The sequence below is a fragment of the Pleurodeles waltl genome, chromosome 10, assembly GCF_031143425.1.
Source record: "Pleurodeles waltl isolate 20211129_DDA chromosome 10, aPleWal1.hap1.20221129, whole genome shotgun sequence".
NCBI lineage: Eukaryota > Metazoa > Chordata > Amphibia > Caudata > Salamandridae > Pleurodeles > Pleurodeles waltl.
The window spans coordinates 609,709,146-609,725,950 of record NC_090449.1 but is presented as its reverse complement, the minus strand read 5'-3'; the positions used below and the strand labels follow the sequence as shown (position 1 = coordinate 609,725,950).

Genomic DNA, 16,805 nt, shown 5'->3' with positions numbered 1-16,805 from the left:
TACTGCCCCTTTTAACATCTCTGGCCTGTCTGCTTGCATCTGTTCCACATATGATTACTTAATTACCCCTCAGCCCCCCAAGTGAACATACGCCTAGGGCCCACAGTATTTACTGGTAGTAAATCAGCACAGAAACTGGTGTCTAAGTTACTTGTGGCAGGTGTTGAAGGACTCCAAGGAACAGAAGCAAAGGCTTTGCTTGTATCAGACTGGTCAGTGCTACATTGTGGCAAAATCACAACCTTTCGCAATCCAGCGACAATGTTACCTTCTGTCTTCGAAGCAGAGGTATTCCCGTCATCAGAGCCTCTGCCAAAGTGGACACTTCTAAGGCCAACAGCCCTGCAGCATGTGTCTGTAAGAGGCCCGACTTGGGCACTTTCTGTATCGGGCACCCAAACCCCAGAGAGCACTTCTCCTTTCGTGCCTGCAAATGCCCAGGGGGCCTTGGAAGCATCGCAGTTTGTAAATTTGCTGCAGGCCTTAGTTACACCACAATCCCCTCGACATCCCCGGGATGCATTAGTGTGCAGTGGCACCGTGCCTGCACGAGTCTCTAGTCTTACTGGAGTTTGAGGTTGCTGAGTGGATAACAATATTCTGTACTCTCAGGAGCAGCGTTATGTACCTCCGCCTCCTCCCAGCACACCATAGGAACATGCACGGTCCTTGGGTGTCTCTGGACCGTTTTGAAAGGCTTGAAACAGGCTTGAAGACAGCTTGTAGCAGCAGCTAGAAATCACCAAGCAGGCAAGTGGTTGTAGCTGTGACTGCGGTGGCAAGCGGTCAAGCACGGCTGGCAGCGGAGTAGGAGAGGGGAGGAGCTCACAGTAGCAAGATCAACTTGCTACTTTCCTTCAGCACCCTGTTTGTGAGATGGCATAGTAGTTAGTCTTACCACTGCAAAAAATGTGTGCCATCCCAATGAATTCAATTAAACTGAAGCACCAGCCCAAATGTATTTATTTGGTAAGCATGCCAGGATTGGGAAAATGTCCCTTTAACTTGTAGTTTCTCCATGATCACCAACACAGCTGCCTTCTGCAGGTAGGAGTGCTGCATGTACCCACGGTTGAAGTTTAACTGCTGCACAATAGAAATAGGAGAATAGTAATCAAGATTCCAGACATTTGTCAGCAAACAGTGACACACAAAATTTAGACTGGATTGAGAATGCAGGTTGAAGCTCTGATAACATAACATAACTGCAGTAAACGATCCTCAGGCAGCCTGTGCTTGGCTGTGCACCAGTTTGTTCTTTCTGCTGGCAATAATTACTGTGTGGGTCCTGCTGGGCGCCAGAAGCAGTTGGATGTAGGAGTAAAATCTGATGCAGTAGTGCTGCTGAGAGTTGCCCGCTGCCTCCACTGGTAGGGCTGGCAAGAATGCTGTTGGTGGAAGTGGCCTTTTACATTAATGTGTCCCAGTGATGTTTGCCCATTGTCGGTCTGTATGACTAGTGATTGGTCATACAGTCGGGCATATTTCCAATTACGTCCTCAGTTGACCAGTTTTAAAGTCTATTCCAGCGCATTGTTCTGACACTGAAATTCTACTTCTACCTTGATTTCTTGTGTTTTGAAATACATCCTCAGCTCTACGCTATCGGAAAGTTTGCTAAATAGGCTCTTTCAGAAAAGTTTGTTTCATTGGTGTATTTCCAATATCTGTATCAACTGTAGATTGAGTGGAGACCTCAAAATATGCACCACAAGATTCACATAACTCCAGGATGCAGGATTCACATACAGCACCCTAGCCTGTTTCCACCATGGATGCAGCTGCTATCCATTGAGGCAGAGATAAGATTATAAGCCCTTGCTTCACTGCTTCTTTATCCCTGTTGGGCTACGAAAGGAATGCATGTGTTGATGGAGGTTGGTAGAGGGGACAGCTTGCTTTCCCTAAGAAAACAGGGGACAAGTGGCATCATCCCTGCTCCATACCTTTTGTTCAACGAGGTGTTGATGCCCTTTTTCCGCTTAGATCAGAGCAGCTTCGTAATTCACACACTCATTGTGTATAGATGCAATTCTGAGCCATTTTGACACCAGAGATGCCTGAAGAGAACGTTTATTGTTTATTTCATTTTTTGACATTACAACTATTTGATACTAGGTATTTCATCTTGCAATGCCTGAGTTTCTGATACATGATGCAAAAATACATTTTAATATGTAGAGCTCCTGAGATCTTCAACACTTCAGGTGTTAACATGTAATGCATCAATTTATTTTCACTAATGCAGAAGTTACTTCACTTTGTCTTTGGGCTTAAGTGCTCATTTTTCAGCATGGTTCTTGGATGTGTGAAATTGGAATGGCTGTGTTGTAGTTTCAATATGGCTCTGCAGGGCTGTAATGTTGTCATCAGTGGACATTTTTGGCTTTAGGTGAACCCAGGAGAGCAGGGTATTTTTACTGAGTGTAAGAAAGGTTTTTGATCCCTCGAGTACAACCTTGGAAGACTCTTTCATGGACTGTGAGACTCAGCAGGTTGCTTGCATTGATAGGGCACAGAAAGGCTTGTGCATTGATGTAGCCAACTAAGTTAGATGTGTCTAATATTGGTCCAGGAAGGCTGGGATGAGTGTAAGATTACCAGAATATACATATAACACATTTAAATAGAGTGAATCCAAATCTTAGTCTTCTTTCATTTAGTGGTAATATCTTCATATCTGGCACAGATCAAGTTCTTTGGATCTAAATTGGGCATCGCTATATTAAGCTTGTTCATTGATAGAATTATGAAGATAGTGAAAGAATCCTTAAAATTTAGCATTGCTCTCATCCAATGTCTGTAGGAAACAGATATACTGTATTTTTATTTTTTCAGAACAGAGCTTGTGTTGATGGGACTGTGGAGTGCTAACATGAAGGGTACTGGGAGTGCCCTTAAATTGACTGGACTTGTCCATATGTAATGTTACACTTGGGGATGCTCTTAGAATGAATGCACTCTGGACTGGTGTGGGACATTGAAAGCTACCTTTTCACATTGTTTAGTCCTTCTGAGATTCCAGATCCAAAAGCCATCAAAGTTACCAAAGTGGAATTTGACTTTTACAATATTCCTTGATGCTTATTTCACAGATCTCTGATAATCTGTTGCAGGTTTCGTATGTGATTAGAGATGAGGTGGAGAAGTACAATCGGAATGGGGTAAATGCACTCCAGTTGGACCCTGCATTAAATAGGCTCTTCACAGCTGGCCGAGATTCTATCATAAGGATATGGAGCGTCAACCAACACAAGGTATGGATAGTGGAATCAAAGTTTTTTTAATTTCAAATTCACAGCTATTGATTGATATATTGATTAAGTTCAGTGGTATTTCATGCAAACATTGCAACAGTAGCCTACACCCATAACAGTTCACATTATTCCAGGCTAAAATTAATCAATGTAGAAGAATAAATAATAAAATTAACAACATTTAGTGCTGCAATACCTTTAAACCCAGGGTGATGTAATAACTATCGCAGTCAGTACTGATGTGCAGTGTTTATCTTGCGACCAAAGAATATTCACTGTGAGATGGTTTTGGAGTTTGCATGGGAAGTTTGTACTTGATAACAGTTAGAGCATGGGAGCTCTTGTGCCAATTCAGTTTTGTTGCTTGCCATAAAAGTAGTTTCCATTTTAAAAATAACTTCTCAACCAAGTGGCACTGTTCTTTTCTTCTAGCTCCCCATAAGGTAAATGGGTAATCTGATTCCCATTGCAAATAATATTCATTTTTTGGTCTCCCCAGGGACAGCCCATGCGCTGTTGCTTGCAAGATCTTTTGTTTATTTAAAAAAAAAAAAAAAAAGGCTACAAAGTGCTTAGAGCCCACCCACTATTTACCATTGGTTGGCTTGAGAGAGGCGATCTTTCCTTTGCTTCTCATTGGTCAGTGCGTGTCAACTTCACTTCCTCTTTGTGTGTTTGTTTATTCCATGGAGCATGGACCAAGCATTGATTAATTTCTTTGTTCCCCGCCCCCCCCCACTGCTCACACTAAGATTGAGGTACTTGAGGTTTTTAGGAAGAAGCAATGTGCTTTTGACAGCAACACAGCTTTGTGATGTTGCGCTTCGAAACACATGTTCACTGTACGCCCTATGCTGTGAAGTCCCAAATAAGATCTGATACACTCTTTTAAAATTGTATTTTCTGTCTGTATTTTTAGCACACATCAACATTCACATGAGGACTACAGCATGATATGCAGTTTTAAATATATACGTATCATAAATCCTTTGTATTTGTGACCTGGTTTTAATAATGACAATTCCTTCCGCAAAGCAGATTGTTTCTTGAGAGCTCAGTTTTATGTGGTGTTATCACTCAGCTAGGTGATACCCATGTTTTACATTTTGGAAGGATTGCAGGCTGAGTTGCCTTTGCCTGAATGAAACATCTGGCCTGTTGCTTATAGAAATCTATGCTGTGGAAGCTCTATCGACTGAGATATATTATCAACTTATGACACAGCTTGTTTTTTGGCTGTTGCTCCTCTATCTTCGTTTTAACATAATTCACTATTTTGAAAGATTATTATAATTTTTTTAAAAAACTTTTTGTTTTGCATCAGTGTACCTTAGTGCCTTGCGGAATTGCATGTGCCCGTCAAAGGCTGTTTCTTCAGTAATGGGTGCCAGCCGTTGACGCTCTCATTCCCTCACATGGATTGTTATTAATGCCTAATGATCTCTGCAGTAAAATGTGTTGCATTGCATTTCTAGACTCTGGTGGTTGTGAGTGAACCTTATTGTGACTGTATCCTGATCTGTCTATATGTCTAAGTATTGCTAGGCCACGCTTTATTACTAAACATTGGTAAAGCCAATAGGCCTTGTCTATACGAGAGCTACTGGCTTTGTTACTGTGTTTTAGCCTTGTACGTTAGTGGATATGCTGTGCAACATGGCTGAAAGTAAAGGGGAAAAATGCTATAACCCTGTCCGCATTGCAGCACTTTTTTCTTTTACGGCCCACTGTTTTACAACATGGCTAAGCAAAACATTGGCAAAGCCAATATCTCTCGCACAGGTGAGACCTATTGGCTTTTCCACTGCTTGTTAGGTCTGTTATTGAGATACTTTTTGTATAGAATAACCAGCACATTATGGGCTTTAGGTCTGCCTATTGCTTTTTCTAGTTTGGCTTTCTTGTCAATCTCATTTACTTGCTTCATATTCAACAACTTTCCTTCCTCCTGATGTGTTTATCCCTCACCAGGAGCATAGGTTTTTACTTCAAGACTACTAGACTGAACCTGCGCCGCATGTTGCATGGTATATTGTGGCTCACTAAAAACATAGAGGGGCTTGGAGCCTGCTCATTCCTTACCCTTGGTTGGCCTTTCTTGCCACTCTCCATTAGCTTGCTTCTTCTTAGTGTCCCAACTTGTCAATCTTGTATTTCTCCCTGCCATGGATCATTGCCCTTCTGTGTTGCTTCAGTGTGCCCCGCCCTTCTCGGTTTCTCTGTATTGTCGCCACTCCCCCCTGCCTGACCACAATATATAGTGATAATTCCCTTTTTAGGTTAAGCATAAGCGATCAGCCTCTTGTGTACTTTTAGTACACAGTAATTCTACCATTTCATTTGTTCGTTTCAGTGTCATTTAAAAATCCTTGCTTGCTAGTGGTCAGTCCTGCCTCTTTGTTCCTCCTTTTCCTCTCCAAAAGAGCAGTGCCCAGGTACTCGTACCCTTGCACTTTTCCCATTGTAGCATCTGTTTGGGACTACTTTTACATTTCTCTCAAAGCATTTGACCACGACATTAGATGTTTTCAGTCCCTCTGAGGTTTGTTTCTGTAAGCAGGGCTGTAAATCTTATCTGATTACATTTGCTATACATTCAGACAGTAGTGCCAATGCTCCAATAAACCTGAGCTTTCCATCCAAGTCAGTGTATTTCTTTCATTATAACTCAAATGGTAAGAGGCTCTTTTCCAAGGGCGTCTGTTTCTGTCCCTCTCCTCCCCCGCCACCATTTTTAAGCACTGAGCTACCTCCGTCACTCTGTGGTAGTCATGGCTGACTCTGAGCGTGATGACCAGGAGGCAGTCACTTGTTTTTTTAACGAAGTACTTTTGTAAAAGATAAAGCCTGCTCTCAACTGTCCACAGGAATGCTCCAAAAGAAAAGGCTCAGAGTGAGGACAAGCATGGCGACCATCTTTCACTTGAGCTGTTTCTAAAATGGAGAAACAAATAAAGCAAGAGACAGATTATTTCCCCGTTGAGTAGTAAACGCGTCCAATATTCTGATGCCGTTACTGCACCTTGTGGTCAGGGAAAAGGCACCCTTGTCTGTTTTCTTGAATTTAAATTTGAGCACAACCTTGACTTCAGGTGCAGCTATAGTGTAAATCTAGGCGTATCAACATTGTAAATTCTGTTTCTCGCATTGGTTACATTATGGTTATTCTGGTTTTGCCTATGTGTAACCAATGAAGGGGCAAGATAAATTCTCCAAGTGGACACGCCTTCATTCAACGATAAATCTGTTGTTTGAAAATAAGACACCATAGGGATTTGTCGGTCATTAAATGTGGCTATACATATTCCAAAATAACCATCAATGTTGATTTAAATCCTATCACTGTTAGAGCATATTTGATAATGAAGTTGAAAATTATGGTGTTGCTTATGTATATTCGCTCAAGTTGGTGGTTTAAATTACAGTTTATGAAACACAAAGAACTGTTCAAGGCTAACTAAGTGAGGTTTGCACAGCCATCTAATGTTTCAAGATGGCCACTGAGTTTTCCACAGCCTTGCAGGGCCCCTGTCTTCGCTCCTCTTCCTGGAGGATTCTGAATCATGATTGGTGTCAGGATGGTCTGTCAGTGCAGCTGATCATTCCTGTGCTGCGTTGTGATTCTGAGTAGGGCTCTGGAGCAGCATCAGCAGCGGCGCTATGTCCATTGTCTGTGTAATCCCAGTATTGCGAGAGCAGAGGAGCCGTGAACCATATTTTCTGCAAGTCCAAGCCCAAGGCACCGCTGCCCAGCCTGACTGACTGTATAGGCAATGTGAGTTTGTATGAGTGGCTGCCACCAATTCTGTCTAGGAGCTTGTTACATCTACCGAACAGTTATACTAAGATTTATAGAGGGGGGGGGGAGGTCAGGGGGGGGCTGTGTGACAGTGTAGAGCAGAAAATCCAAGATGTGTGCCCTTTGAGCTAAACTTTCTGCTCTCCAGTTTATCACTATCTAATATTGCTTGTGTATATTATTGTTCCTTTGGGCATCGGCACGTCCACCATTATTTCTGAACACCTGAATTGACATTTTAAAGGCCCGTGAACAAACACCATACTTCATATGGAAGTGTCACTATCGTTGGACACCAGTCATCCTCCTCCAACAGTGTGAACTAATCACGTGTGAACTTCTAGCGCCTCTTTAGATTCTTTAATATTTTACAAGGTCACCCTCATGGTCTCTCAAAACAACATAATGTTCGCCAAACTCCGCTGTCACCATCCCCAGGTTGGACAAGACATACGACAGCGCCTGGCTTTACTGCATCTATATCACGCATTATCCACCCAATCACATCATTCGCTCTTCTTACTGCTGACCTATCCTCAAACATGATTCAGGCCAACGTAATATCATTATTAAACTGTGACTGTTTGAACACTTGTGATATGTTTGGGTGACCCTTCTAGTTTATTTCTCTCGTTACTCCTCCGTAGCTGTCGTGTGTCTTTTTTGGGGAAATTGTGTTAGCAACCAGCAACTCCGATGGTGGGGTGGGGAAAGTGGTATTCTATTGCATTTAGCATGGCAGATTTAAATTAGGATGCTTAATGGTATCATTTAAATTTTTTGCTGCAGATAGAGGAGAAGCTAAATGGAAGTGCCTTAGTTATATGCAGGACACTCGAATTGTGTGGCAGGAAAGGACCAAATTATGAGGCACAGTTGATCAATTTATGTGGCAAAAGTCCATTTAGGCATTTAGAACGCCAATAGCTCTAACTCTGGCACGTGCGAGACCTATTGCATTGCAAATGCTTGTTTTTTTTGTTTTGCTACTGATCCAACCCTCCCCCACACACACACACACACACACACACAAAAAGTGCTTACATCGTTTTGTAGGTGCATGCCTGCGAGGTGCACGCAGCCACAAAATGGCTGGGTGGCTGTGTCAAAATATATATATATTTTTTTTACACTGGTTGCCACTCTGCACATCATTGCAGGTGCTATGCAGTATGGCTTGAAAGGTGAGACCTATTTTTTTTTTTTTCTTTGCTGTTTTCGGCACTTGTTTCTGTTATCTTGCTTTCTTCACTGTATGCTGCTCCCCCCTTCAGATTCATGCCACTCTACTCTGTTCATGTTGCCCCCACCACTCAGTTTGTCTGTTACTTTCCCCTCCTCTTCCCATCCCACTCGGCTGTTTTTTTTTTTTTTTTTGTATTTGTTTTTTTTTTACTTCGCACCATTAACCATTGCTTTGGGGAACCCCAAAGTCTCTACGCACTAGACTGTGGTCTCAGTGTGAAAAATTCAATCCACCCAGGCCCCCTCGCCCCAGCCCAGTACCCCCACCCCCTGTCCAAACCCCAGAAGAGAAAAGATCTTAAAGGCATCCCTACATGCAAACTACTTGCTTGAAAAGCCAAGGGATGAAGTGGTGAATTATAACCAGCTGTTGTCACTTAGGTATTACTCAACCAAGTGCTCCCCTTTTGCCAGAAGTGAAGCGTCAAGAGATAGCGGACAAGCAGCATTACATACGTGCAAGAGGTGTTTCATGTGTGCTGACTATAATGTGGGTATGTGCATAGAGCTGCATAATCACTGCCTGGCGACTTTTTCAGTCTGTCTGACCCTTTGCACAGCTACCTTCCGACCACAGACCACGCCAGTCTCCTTCACCGTCTACATATCATTTGTGTCTGCTGCAAGATATCCAGGAATTCTCCCTTAAGTTCCCAAACAATATGGGAACTGAAAGGTGCTAGGTGACATGGGAACTTGACACTTTTGCTGCTTGTGCCAACACATGTATTTGGTTGGTAGGCACTTTCACACCTGCTGTTTATTAGAAAAAAATAGTTTTATTAGTGGTCAGAATTTGTTCGCCTGAGTATATGTTTGAGACTTTGAGATTAATATTGTGTTTCATTATCCTCATTTAAGTGAGTGTGAGCTTCCTTTCGAGGACTCGTTGGATTCTGGCAGAATTAAGTGTGTTCTATTAGTGTGGTCTTTAATTCGTAACACCTGTTAATTTAATAGGTGCTGACTTTGTTGTTTCCATTTGCCGGTTGAATGGCTTTTGAATGTTTGTTTTTCAGTTGGAACAGATTATGTCAGAGTCTAGAGACATGTTGGCTTCCATTTGTGTTTTAATAATGGGTTTGTTCATAGGTATAACTGGCTTCAGGAATTTTCAGCTAATCTGGTAAAAAACCACACTCTCACCCTGAATGGTTCTGTGATATTTATTGCATCCAATAAAATCCAATATCATTGGATCTTAATTTACTGTGTACGTTATTTTTCTTCTAAAATTAAGAAATTACATTCGTATTTTGGTGCTATCTGCGTGCCACAATATTTAGCAGGCATTTTTCCCTGGTAAATGTCGGCAGCTTTGACCTGATGAAATGTATCCGGGGGTTCAGACTTCATTGAAATTCCGTAATTAGAGTGTGGTATACATGGCACCACTTGTAACTGTGATCACTGTGCTAATAGATGGGGTGCAGGAATCCATGAAAACTGGGATACTTTTGGTCACAGCCCATGTGTTCATTTTCTCCAATTCATGGACTTCCATTCTGGACCCCTAAGGCATTTTTTACCTTTCGGACATTCTGCCTTCAGCCTTTTCATGCTTTGGATCGCATTGTAACTATTGTATGCTTACTTCATTTTTTTCTGATAAACATCGATACGCTGCAGTGCGTTCCCTTTATGGGTGTGATTTGATGTACTATTTGCGATCCTGTGTGGAATTTTTCTGGAAGCAGTTTGTCTAAGTCTTCTACCTTTATAGGTTTGATTGCAAAAGACCTACTGTGAATTTAGTGGATTTAGAGGAACCCCCCCCCCCCCCATTGCTTAACATTGGTTGGCTTTATTGTGGCTTTAGTGTTACAGTCATTAACTTTCTTTCTACTCGTTGCCTTGTGTGAGGTTGCTGGATTCTTCTTTGTTCCACCCTCCCCAAGAGTATAGTCTCTCTACTTTGTGTCCTTCCACTGCTTGCTTTCGAAAATTGTGTTTTTATTTTTGGTTAAGCTCTTGATGGGAGGGCATATGTTTTCTAACTTTCCCCTTGTACTTTTCTCTGCCTCCTCCTCCTCCTCAGCGGCCTGTTACTTTCGCAAATGTGCTTCTCCTCCCTCCGCTGAACCTTTTATACTTTCCCCCAACCGCATTGGCCCCTTCCACGATTACACTTCCCATGGTTTTGTTTTTTTTAAAACTATTTCAGCTGGCCCATCCCCCCCTTTAAAGTACTTTTGAGCTCTTGTTTTTTTTGTTGTTTTTTTTCTTTAAATTTACTGATCCATCTTGCTGACTCTGTACAGCTTATTTAAAGGCATTGGGACAACCAGTTCGTCCCAATTGGCTTTGCCAATGCTTACTCTTAGTTGTAGGTGGTCCTGGATTCTTTAGATGTTTTTTGTGTATTCTTTCTGCTCAGCGTTTTTCATAGGAAAGTAGGCTTTGCTTCTTACTATTGAGTGGATGTGCCCTCATCCATGTAAGATAGCCAGAATTATTGAAATTTCGTCTCAGCATGGTTGAAGCTGGACTGCAGCATTCTTAAGCATTTCAGAGGGCACGAGGGGAGATCAGGCATAGTGCTTGTAAGCTAATCAGTTTTTGTTATTTCTAGTGAGGTCACATATATATATATATATATATATATATTTTTTTTTTTTCTCCTCAAAAAGGCAGGAATTGAAATAACCTCTTTTTGGTTCAAAGATGAAACGAATAACGGTTCACTCATTGAAATATAGGAGTAATACATAATAAAGTTCATGAAAGACTTGTGACTAATCATGACAGTGTAGGTTTTCATTGTCATATCTCTTTTGTGCATGGCCAAAAAGTAGAGGACAAGAATGTGGCCTGAGCGGTGATTGCGAGTGGCTGAAAATAGTTCAAGCATTCCATCCATCACATTGTTGTCTGTTGCCGTCAATTTTCAGAGGCTAAGAGTATCTTTTACTAAATGTTTTCAGATCTTGCTCAGCCACATTTTCATCTGGGTTACTGGTAGACCACCCACTTTAAAATGCCCCAGTAAGAACTGTAGGAGATGACTGATCTATGCATGTTGATTCACCGTGCTTCAGCAACTAGGAAAGCAATGAAGCCTGTATGCTACATTTTATGTACCTAAATCCCAGTCCTTTGCCAAGTCTCAGCAAGGCCATGCCTACCTGACTTACTTGTTATGTTTCTTTGTGCCAAAGTCCAAAATTCTGTGAAAAATATTGCAGCATCTAATAATAACCCAGAGAAGGAACAGCTACTCTGAAATCCTCCAGATTACCAATTGCTGCATCGGCTATTAGAGGATAAGGCACGACCATTGAGTTTGGGTGAAGATTAGGAATGATCAGAAAATAACAAGAGCGCTCCAGATAGAAAATACCATGCTTGAGCTGGCCCAGGTGATATCATTGGCATCACAGAAAATTCCTGATCTGAGAGTTCACTCTCAAGAAAGTAGAGAAGGTGTACCGTCTGCCTGCACATCGCATTGAATACTTGTATCAGTGAATTTGTTTGCCAACTAAATAAAACCTGACATGCAGTGTTGCTGCGAGAAACAAACCAGCCCTTCCCTGTTGGAACCCTTTTCAGAGGGCCATGGGGCAATTAGGGGCTACTGGACCCAACTGTGGGGGTTTGAGGTCTTGTACTCCTGATTCCCAGGACCTGACTTTCAATGGGTCCTGAGCAACTGGGCCAAGTACCCATTCAGCACTTGACTCTCAGTAGAAGCATGGCTAGAGCTGTCCAAGGGTTCTTGGATGGAGGTAGATACAAGAGTGGGTGAACACAGCCTTACAACTCAAAATATGTTCAGTATCCGCAATACATAATTGGCTAGTCAAATATTTGCTTTTATGAAAGAATTAGTATTTATATACAAGCACAAAGTGAAATACAGTATGCACAAACTGTACACAGTCCTCTAAAGGCTCCATTGTTTGAATGACACGACCCCGAGCCCCACTTCTATCTCACTAATGGTAGTGGTTATTCCCCATTCACTATAGATGACATTCAGGTTAAGCCCAGCTGGTAGTGCGAGTCTCTGGAGTCACACCCTGACTCTGCCAAAGGTCTAAGGTGTTTCCCGCCCAAAGGTCTATGTGGCAGAATAAGTTTCCCTGGGGCCCTCCAGCCCTTGCAATCAGTCTTACCTGCTCTTGCAGGGGCTGTGCTACCAGAGTCGCTGGGAGTGTTCACTCTCTGACTTCACGGCGAACTGCAGCGGCTGCTGGCGGTGAGTATCACTTGCAGCTCTGCAGGGACTGCGGCTGAGCATCCACAGCGGTACCTCGTGTGAGATGTTCCTGTGATCCTTCTGACAGGTGGGGTGAACAGTTGCTAGGGTTCTGATCCTCAGTTGTGGGTCAGCATGCACAGTCGTCTCCTCTCAACAGTGGTGGAACCAGGCAGCGTTCTTGTTCTTCACGGTGGCCACTCCACTCATGGGTGATGGCCTGATTACCACAGCAGTAATTTCACCTTCACTGTGGCCCCCACTAGTTTTTGCCAACTTACCTCTGCTGTGGCCCTGTACGACAAGCATGCAATTTTCACAGCTGCCCCTTCTGGGAAATCGCACCGACTTTACTCTGCACACTCTATATGATCAGTGCAACCACCGCTAACTTCATAGCGGCCCCGTCTGGCATACGGGGTCACTGACCTGAATATGCACATGGGCACAGCCTGATCATTGCATTAGCAGTCTCCTCATGCCTTGCTAGAGGGATCCACTCTCAAGGATCCTCTAGCTCCCTCCAAGCACTCTCCTCTTCCTCACAGGGCACACTAGTCTTGGCAAGCAGACAGGTGCAGGTGCTCCAGGCATGAGGGGCTTGTTGTCTAGGATTTCCCTTGGTGATCTACCCTCACTTAGATGGGGAAACTAGCAGACCTTAGACCTAGTCCTGGTCTTAGGCAGAAGTCTTGCAGAAGCTGTCCTCTGTTGGAAGCCCGACTAGTTGCTTGACAGTTGACAATTATGGGAGCCTTAAGCTCCACTTATTATCCATTTCCAGACATTTAGGTTCTGAGTCTTATTGAGTGTCTGCTTCCTTTCGAAGTGCCCACTCTTCTGTCTTGCCTTTCTCCAGAAAGCAGTCTTTCACAGCTGGAGCAACTCCAAATCTGATAGCCCCACACCACCTGCCATGGAAGTGACCAGAGGTTCACACCCAGATGTCAGCGAAAGTGATATGTGCACCAAAAGGTTAGTCCAGGGCCCCAGCGCTTTACTCTGATTCTTGTATCCATCAGCCTTATCTCTTTTCTGCAGTGTGCCCTTGCCCCTTCCCAATGACCTCACCCTGAATCAAAGAGCACCCTTTGCTAAAGAGACTGGCTCTTTCTCTACCTCCTCATGTAACTCCAGCCACCCCAGGGCCCCCTGAAATGGAACCCAGAGTCTTCCATGTATTGTACTATTCACAGTCACACATACACACAGCACACACATGCAGCCTGCGCTGCATATCATTTCATAGTAACTTGATGTAGGCCAAGGGTGAGTTAAGCAGACAGCAGCAGAACTTTACGTGAGTGAGCTTGTAGGCTTCACTCCAGTGACACAGGTAATAAGGCTTGTTCAGTTCTGCTGATCACTACACAGTATGCCTCCACCACTATACTTGTGCTACTTAACTCACGGCAACAGCATTAGCCTTTCACCACTATGAGGGTATTGATTTGGATACCCTTCCTGGTCCAACAAGACTGCAATCTGTGAGTCAGGCCTACATCATGGCCCTCATACATGATCCGTGTTCGCACATGACCACAAAAATCAGCACCAGAGATCCATACATTGTTGCATCTGGGGAACTGAGGGCAATGGTGCACGTCCATCCCTATGCAAAGGACTTTTTTGTCCCAACACTTTTGACACAAGGATGTCACTGCTCCAGGAGATAGCTAAACTGCCCCCTCTCTCCGGAAAAAAGGATTTAAGTTGCTCATGTTTCCCTTGTACCTGGACTTCTTTTAGAGAGAGGTCCTGTGTTACACACAATAATGTCAGAAGTCCATGTCCACATATGCTACTGTAAAGGAGCATGACTTTTGTCTCTCACTTTTGACTGATTGTCCATTTGTATCTTCCAACCACCGAGCTTATGGCCATTGAAAGCCTGCCAGTATCCAATTTGATGCAGAGGCCTGCAGTCTTGGCAAATATGGCCCTGCCATTACAGGATCTGTTTGCTCCATCCACCATTCCAACTTTGTCCTAGTCTCCAAGGAGAGTGCCACTTTTGAATGGAACAGAAGGCCCTTCTTGAGATCATCCTTCAGCAATGAAGTGCCCTGTAATAAGGGGGCAAAGGAAATTGGCTTGAATCAACACTGCTAGTTGCCTTCTTAGTCATGCAATCGCACGCAGGACTATCTTGGTGAGTTGAAGAATATTTACTCCAAACTTCCCTTTTGGACCTCCCAGGTTTTGTACACTATGTGAATAGAAATTGTATTTTCTGTGTCTGGTGAGTCCCAGGAATTCCAACCTGTTGCATGTAGTTATGGCCGATCACTGCCATGAACAGCCTTAAAACTGTCCTGTATCATGAAAATCATGTTATCCAGGTTGATTATACAGGTTCTTGTTGCTCGCAATGTCTCCACTACTTGCTTAGGACTTCGGTGAAGTTCCACTATGCAGAAAAGAGTTCACATGGCAGACAAAAAACACAATCGGCCCGACTTGCCCTGAAATGCTATAGGATTTTCTTGTAAAGGGAGGAAAAAATACTGGGACCATCAGGCCGACTTGTCCTTTGTATGTGGTATCATGCTTTAATTCCCCCGCCCCCATTGAAATGCCCTAGATGGGCTTTAAAACCCACACACCTGACAAGATTTTTCCACAGTTTTCTTGCTAACTTTTAAATGGAAGGTTGAGCAACTAGTATATCTCCATATCTTCCTCATTGGGCCCTGACATAACCACTCTGCCCTGGTCAAGAAGAACCCATCATTATGCTTTCTGTCCATCCAGTGTGTAATTCCATCCCTCTCAAAGTGGGTCCCTTTGGAAACTTGAAATTGTGGACAGCCTGCTTGTGTGGTGGATTATCCTCATCTCAACACTTTTCTGTGCTGCCATTATGACTAGTCTGCTCCAGAGATCTGACACTCCCCCAGGTTGAGTCTTGGTCTTGTATATTTGTGTCTGCCAAAACGTACAATTACTTCCCAGAGCAGGGTGGAAAACCCCTAAAATGCACACTTCAGACTCAAGACCCATCTTGATCCTGTTTTGGACTATGATGAGTGACTACACTGCAAGATCTTGTGCTGAATTCTGCTTGCCCTGCCCCTTCACCTTCCCCTTCCCCTCAGGGCAGCCATCAGTCAGTTTACTGTGGACAACCAGGCTTCCATGTGCACTGCAGGTCAGGTGTCTACTTCCATCCATTTGCTCTTCACTCCTGACTAGCACTGGTTTACCAATCTGGAGAACAGCTGGAGTTCACCTGCGCCTACTTTACCACCTTAAATACAGTCATGGACCATGCAGATTTGGGATTTGGCCGGACGAACAAAATGGTGGGGTGGGTGGTGACAGCTGTTAAATGAAAAAAGGAAAGGTCCTCGTGGGTGGTCGCATCTGCTTGGACTGTCTGGCTGTGCCAGACGTTCACTTTGTGATATGTAAACAGATATACACTAATCTAAGTAGCATAAACCACAGTATTTCACAACTACTCTGTCCTAACCACCATTTAGACCCTAATACTTAACTCTTGTGTACAGCAAAGAGAGTCCTTTTTGTGAGTGGTTCTGAATAACTGTTGTTTCTACTTTGTATTCGGAACTGTCTTAAGTTGGTAGTTTTTTCTGACAAAAATGTTTTATGGAATTTCTGAGTTGGGTAGTTGTACAGAATCCGTTTGTTGGCTTGTGGGCTGTCTTTTGTTTGGCGATCAAGATTAATATCAAATACTTGCTTTTGCCCTGAAACAGAATCCACATTCATGAATAGTACATTTTGCCTAATTGGTTATATATTGAATATATTTCCAGGAATAATCACAAGTGTTTAATTCAATGTTTTCTGTGTGATGAACATAGCACCAGATGTGCTGGAATGGAGACCTATAACAAATGTTCTGGTGTTTATTTCAGCAAGACCCATATATAGCATCTATGGAGCATCACACCGATTGGGTAAATGATATTGTCCTTTGTTGTAATGGAAAAACATGTAAGTATTATTCCTCTTGCTGAATGTTAGATCTGTTGCTTTTTGCATGATCTGTACAGTTTAGAAAAATTTCACATCTTATTGCATCAATGTTAGTGAGTTTGTCCTAGATCAGAATACATCGTCATGGTTGCCTTAGCTTCTAATCATGGCATATCTGGCACTTTAAAATTTAGCATATTGGCTCTGTTTTGTTTTTGTTTTATTATGTTCTAGCAAAACCCAAGAGTAATTAAACATGTAGAAATACAGTACGTAAATGGGGGGAAAAAGACCAACCATGGTTTTTTTTTATTTGTTTTTTTAAAATACAGTGTTTAGAATAATAAAGGTTATTTTC

General features: G+C 42.9%; 1 protein-coding gene across 1 annotated transcript in view; it reads left to right on the top strand.

Moving 5' to 3' along the window:
- Window positions 1-16,805, top strand: part of WDR48 (WD repeat domain 48) — a 353,999-nt gene that overhangs the window by 22,256 nt on the left and 314,938 nt on the right. The window contains exons 2-3 of the mRNA XM_069211082.1: window positions 3,117-3,257; window positions 16,387-16,465. Of these exons, the coding sequence (XP_069067183.1) occupies window positions 3,117-3,257; window positions 16,387-16,465 (220 nt within the window). The remainder of the gene's footprint in view (window positions 1-3,116; window positions 3,258-16,386; window positions 16,466-16,805) is intronic.